The sequence below is a fragment of the Nicotiana tomentosiformis genome, chromosome 6 (assembly GCF_000390325.3).
Source record: "Nicotiana tomentosiformis chromosome 6, ASM39032v3, whole genome shotgun sequence".
NCBI classification, from domain to species: Eukaryota; Viridiplantae; Streptophyta; class Magnoliopsida; order Solanales; family Solanaceae; genus Nicotiana; species Nicotiana tomentosiformis.
Genome location: NC_090817.1, coordinates 145,793,554 through 145,795,651, shown reverse-complemented (window position 1 = coordinate 145,795,651; position 2,098 = coordinate 145,793,554). Strand labels below are relative to the sequence as shown.

At 33.4% G+C, this 2,098-nt stretch overlaps 1 protein-coding gene across 1 annotated transcript; it reads left to right on the top strand.

Moving 5' to 3' along the window:
* The first annotated feature begins 991 nt into the window (after window positions 1-991).
* On the top strand, window positions 992-1,723 carry LOC138894900 (uncharacterized). Its single transcript, XM_070179635.1, has one exon. It carries the CDS (start codon window positions 992-994, stop codon window positions 1,721-1,723), a length of 732 nt encoding a protein of 243 aa, XP_070035736.1.
* The last annotated feature ends 375 nt before the right edge of the window (window positions 1,724-2,098 follow it).

Below are 2,098 nucleotides of genomic sequence, written 5' to 3'. Positions count from 1 at the left end.
ATAATATATTTTATTATTTTGGAAAGTTTGCGCAACATAAATTAGACCTTTAACTGATACTTCATGAGCTCATATTAACCTTTGTGATTGCTTCTTCCTTTTCTTATCAACTCTCCTTCTCTGAGAAGTGCGAATAGAGGCAGAGAATCTAGGAGACACGCAAAATTACTTGAAGAATCGACTGAAATCAAGTTTATAGCCGCCACGCCTATAATTTTTTTATACAATGACAGTATAAATGAAATTTTGCGCTATTAATTACCTAGTTAAAAGATGATTACTACAAGCAACCGTATGTAATAAGTGGGTCGGATTAGTAGCTAAAGAATAATATAGGTTATCTGCTACGATACATTAAAAAGAATGTATGGAGCTTGAAACTTGAGATCCACTATTTTTTACTTCAGTTTCATGAGTCTTAATTTGATTATGAGACAGTTAAACTTTAAAAAAAATCTAAATTTCGGCTAATCTTTAAACAACGGTCCTCCAAGTGGCTATTTGTGCTGCCCCATAAATTGATGGAAGGGTAAGTTATATATTTGGATGATCGACCAAAAATAATTATATCTACTAGCCAATATACAAAAATAATATACACTGGTTAGGTATAAAAATATGTATATTTCTTGCATATTTTACATTAATGTTATAAGAAATATCAAATTATGGTGGATGTCTATTCTTCCTCCATGATATTCATCTCAAATGCTTAATGACATATTTTCTATGTTTAATGACATATTCAATGACATATTTTCTTCACTTTTCATGCCTACATAAAGGCCTTATAATAGATAGAAAAATACACACAATTGAAGAAGAAATAAGATTCTCTTCTCTCTTTCTCTCTATATCTCTTAGCTTATTTTTTTCTTGTTCTATATTGTTAATTTGAGTTATATTTCATAATACGTTATCAGCACGAGACTCTACCGTCTCAAGAAGCTCTTTGAGAAGACTAAGGTATAACTTTTCTCCTCTTTTAATTATGACTGATATTATAAAAAGAAAGTTTGTTGCCATTGAAATTTCGGGCAAGAACTATATGACATGGGTGTTGGATGATGAAATCCATTTAGATGCAATGGGTCTTGGAGAGGCCATTAAATACACAAATAAAGCATCTACCCAAGACTGTGCTAAGGTCTTGTTTTTCTTGCGCCATCACCTTGATGAAGGGTTGAAGATAGAATATCTCACAGTCAAAGATCCACTTATTTTGTGGAATGGTTTAAAGGAAAGATATGACAACTTAAAGTTGGTCACTCTTTCACAAGCACGATATGATTGGGCTCATCTGAGACTCCAAGACTTTAAGTCTATTTCTGAATATAATTCTGCGATGTTCAGAATTACTTCTAAATTTAAACTCTGTGGAGATACTATCATTGATTATGATAAGCATAAAAAAACGTTCACAACGTTTCATGCCTCCAATATAGTCTTGCAACAGCAGTACCGAGAGACAGGTTTCAAGAAGTATTCTGAGTTAATTTCTCTTCTCCTTGTGGCTGAACGAAACAACGACTTGCTCATGAGAAATTACGAAAATCGACCCATTGGGTCTACACCATTGCCTAAAGTGAATGAGGTGTATTCCTATTATTCTAAGCGTGGAAAAGGTCGTGGCCCTGTTCGTGGTCGTGGTCGTGGCCGTGGCCAAGGAATAAATTTTCCTAGTGTTAATCACCCCCCAAAGAAAAATAATCACCAAAAGTGAAAAGGGCCACGGGCAAATGGTTCAGAAACTGAATGTTATCGTTGCGGTGGAAAAGGGCATTGGGCAAATATTTGTCGCATACCAAAATATTTGGTTGAGCTTTATCAAGCATCTCTAAAGAATAAGGCTCATGAAGCTAATTTTGTCTATGACAATGAATTTGACATCACCCACTTGGATATGGCAGATATTTTTGAGCACCCTGATGGAAAAATAAATCACTTGATCGGTGATGGATCTATGGTTAAAGATGACTGAGAAGTTTGATTTTTATGTTTTTCTATTCATAGTATCTAATGAATAAAAATCTTATAATTTTTATTGCACTTAATAATACGTCTTATGTAGTTTTTAAAAATATATGTATTTCCTAAA

Coding starts and splice junctions, on each gene's coding strand:
- LOC138894900 (XM_070179635.1), top strand. CDS start 992: ATGACTGATATTATAAAAAGAAAGTTTGTTGCCATTGAAATTTCGGGC.